This window comes from Sinocyclocheilus anshuiensis, unplaced genomic scaffold (genome assembly GCF_001515605.1).
Source record: "Sinocyclocheilus anshuiensis isolate Anshui unplaced genomic scaffold, SAMN03320099.WGS_v1.1 scaffold2010, whole genome shotgun sequence".
NCBI lineage: Eukaryota > Metazoa > Chordata > Actinopteri > Cypriniformes > Cyprinidae > Sinocyclocheilus > Sinocyclocheilus anshuiensis.
Genome location: NW_015544331.1, coordinates 161,800 through 165,037, shown reverse-complemented (window position 1 = coordinate 165,037; position 3,238 = coordinate 161,800). Strand labels below are relative to the sequence as shown.

Sequence of the window (3,238 nt, the reverse complement as noted above, 5' to 3'; positions counted from 1 at the left end):
TGCTCGAGAAACATTTCTGATTATTATCAATGTTGAAAACAGTCGTGCTGCACAATATTTCTGCAGAAACCGTGATAATCTATCATTCAAAAGTTTGGGGAAAGTAAAAAAAAAATTTAAGAAATTATACTTTTATTAATAAACGACACATTAAAAGTGCCAGTAAAGACATTTATAATGCTACAAAAGATTTCCATTTCAAATAAATGCTGTGATTCCTGAAGATCATGTGACACTGAAGACTGGAGTATTGATGCTGAAAATACAGCTGCGCATCACAGAAATACATTACTGTTTAACAGATATTCACATAGAAAACAGCTGTTTTACATTAGAATAATATTTCACAATTTTTACTGTATCTTTGATCAAATAAATGCAGGTTTGGTGAGCAGCAGAGACTCTCTCTAATAAATCTAACACTAATCTGACTCGTGTTGGGTGTTCTGTGTTGTTCAGGTATAAATCACGGTCCTCTGATCGCAGGCGTCATCGGCGCTCATAAACCTCAGTAAAAAATTATAATAATAATATATATATATATATATATATATATACTGTATATATATATATATATGATGAATGATGATAATAAAATAACACTTTAGTTTAATACCTCAAAATAATTTTAGTAGAACGTTTCTCGATTACACATCTTTTTCTTGTTTTCTTGGAAATATCATGTATGAAATGTGTCTGCCACTTGAGCAGAACTCACGCCGTGTCATTGGAGTAATCTGAGTGTTTTATCTACCGTAACTCTGACTTTCGTTTGGTGTTGTGTTGTGTTCAGGGATAAATCACGGTCCTGTGATCGCAGGCGTCATCGGCGCTCATAAACCTCAGTATGACATCTGGGGAAACACGGTTAATGTGGCCAGCCGGATGGACAGCACTGGAGTCCTGGATAAAATACAGGTGAGCGCTCACTGTCTGCTGAATTTCAACTATCAAAACCTCAGTCTGTCTGCGGTGTAATGCAAGGAAGCGTTTCTGCGTAAACCTCAGGAATCTGCTCTGCTCAAACTCAGCTAGATGATTTATTTGCACAGGGAAATTAACACATATTTCATCCTCTAAAAACATATTTTTATTTATAAATAAAGATTTATAATTAAAATACTTATTTAAAATTGTATTATATTTTAATTAAATATAAATCATTGCTTATATGTAATGAATAATAAAAAATGTATTATAAAATGTTATATCCTTTTCATTAAATTAATAAACTAATATTTCATATAGAATTATAATAAAATATTAAAATGATTATTAAATATATTTGACATATTTCATCCTCTAAAAACATATTTTTATTTATAAATAAAGATTTATAATAAAATAGTTATTTATTTAAAATGTTATTACATTTTAATTAAATATTAATTATTAAATAATTGTATATATGTAATAAATAATAAAAATACATATTCTAAAATTGTTTCATTAAATAATGAATTGTTAAATATTTTTTTATAAACCGGAGAGTTCCGGTGCTTGATTCTGATTGGCTGAGCCGCGTTCGAAGCTGTTGTAAATTACTCTACAACGTAACATACACCTTTGTTTACTTTGTGTTGCTCGATATGGCTAGGAACTATACTCTCATTCCAGCGTAATAATCAAGGAACTTTGCTGCCGTACCATGCAACTTTTCATTTTCCGTCGGTCTTAGTACACGATGTAACTACAGAAGAGTCAAGTTTTAAATAGAAACAATATCGAAACTCTTTGGTAATTTTTGAGCGAGATGCTAACGGTCTAATCCGATTCAATTATCTATGCTAAGCTAAGCTAAAAGTGCTACCGCCAGACCCGGAGATCGGCTGAATGGATTAGAAAACGGTAAAACTCAACTGTTTAACTCTAGGGGAGTTGGAAAGTGAGCCTATTTTAAAAAATAGTGCAGTGTTCCTTTAAGTCATCTCGAGGCTCCATTAAAGGTTTGCTGGGGCCCTCTAGTGGGCCCTGGGCCCCTGGTTGAGAAACACTGCATTAGAGTGATCCATATCAAGTTTTCTAAACCCATATTGGAGCACAACCTGGGCCCCTGGTTGAGAAACACTGCATTAGAGTGATCCATATCAAGTTTTCTAAACCCATATGTGACCCTGGAGCACAAAAGCAGTGTTAAGTCGCTGGGGTATATTTGTAGCAATAGCCAACAATACATTGTATGGGTCAAAATTATACATTTTTCTTTTATGCCAAAAATCATTAGGATATTAAGTAAAGATCATGTTCCATGAAGATGTTTTGTAAATCTCCTACCGTAAATATATCAAAACTTAATTTTTGATTAGTAATATGCATTGCTAAGAACTTAATTTTGGACAACTTTAAAGATGATTTTCTCAATATTTAGATTTTTTTGCACCCTCAGATTCCAGATTTTCAAATAGTTGTATCTCGGTCAAATATTGTCCGATCTTAACAAACCATATATCAATGGAAAGAGTATTTATTCAGCTTTCAGATGATGTATCTCAATTGAAATAAAAAAATTGACCCTTATGACTGGTTTTGTGGTCCAAGGTCACAAATTAACAAAATAGCATGTTTGAAGTTGAATAAAAAAGTGGGAGCCTGCAGCATCATGAGTGGAAACCCATTTGAGATGCATGCACCAGGTGTAAATGTCAACTTGTACACAAATACAGCTCCACGTGATCTCACTTCAGATGCATGTTGTTTGTCGTGTTTTCAGGTGACAGAGGAGACGGCGCAGGTGGCTCAAAGGCTGGGCTTCAGCGTGACTCTGAGAGGAGCGATCCACGTGAAGGGCAAAGGACAGCTGAGCACGTACTTCATCAACACCGAGCACTCAGAGCAGTGACCACAGCATCAGAGACGAGTGTTTCACTGAGGTCCTCTGCGGCATCAGCCTGATAGTGCTGGCGCTACAAGAACTCAGCTACTTAGCACTTAGATTTAACCAATTCTAGTACTTCTAAAAATGAAGGAAGATTAGCGTCTGTTGTTCTTTTTGAAGAGGTTTAAGTCTTTTGTTTTTTTTTAAACAATGCAAAGTTGGCAGGTTTTCTAAAGTCTTTAGTTTTATATTGAATTTCTTGTATTTTCCTTAACTTGCGCACTTATTTATTAATGGTTATTAATGTGTATTTAATATTTTGTATGTTTAATGTGAAAAGTTAAAGTCTATAATATTATGCATAAAAATGTTTCTTAAAAAAAACTTGTTTGTTGTGTTTAAAATGTAACCATTTTTGTGACT

At 33.6% G+C, this 3,238-nt stretch overlaps 1 protein-coding gene across 1 annotated transcript in view; it reads left to right on the top strand.

The window, feature by feature from the left end:
• The window catches only part of LOC107698136 (adenylate cyclase type 2-like), a 4,225-nt gene extending 987 nt beyond the window's left edge, over nucleotides 1–3,238 (top strand). Inside the window, exons 2-3 of the mRNA XM_016499067.1 lie at nucleotides 794–918; nucleotides 2,711–3,238. Coding sequence (XP_016354553.1) covers nucleotides 794–918; nucleotides 2,711–2,839 — 254 coding nt within the window. The 3' untranslated portion in view covers nucleotides 2,840–3,238. The remainder of the gene's footprint in view (nucleotides 1–793; nucleotides 919–2,710) is intronic.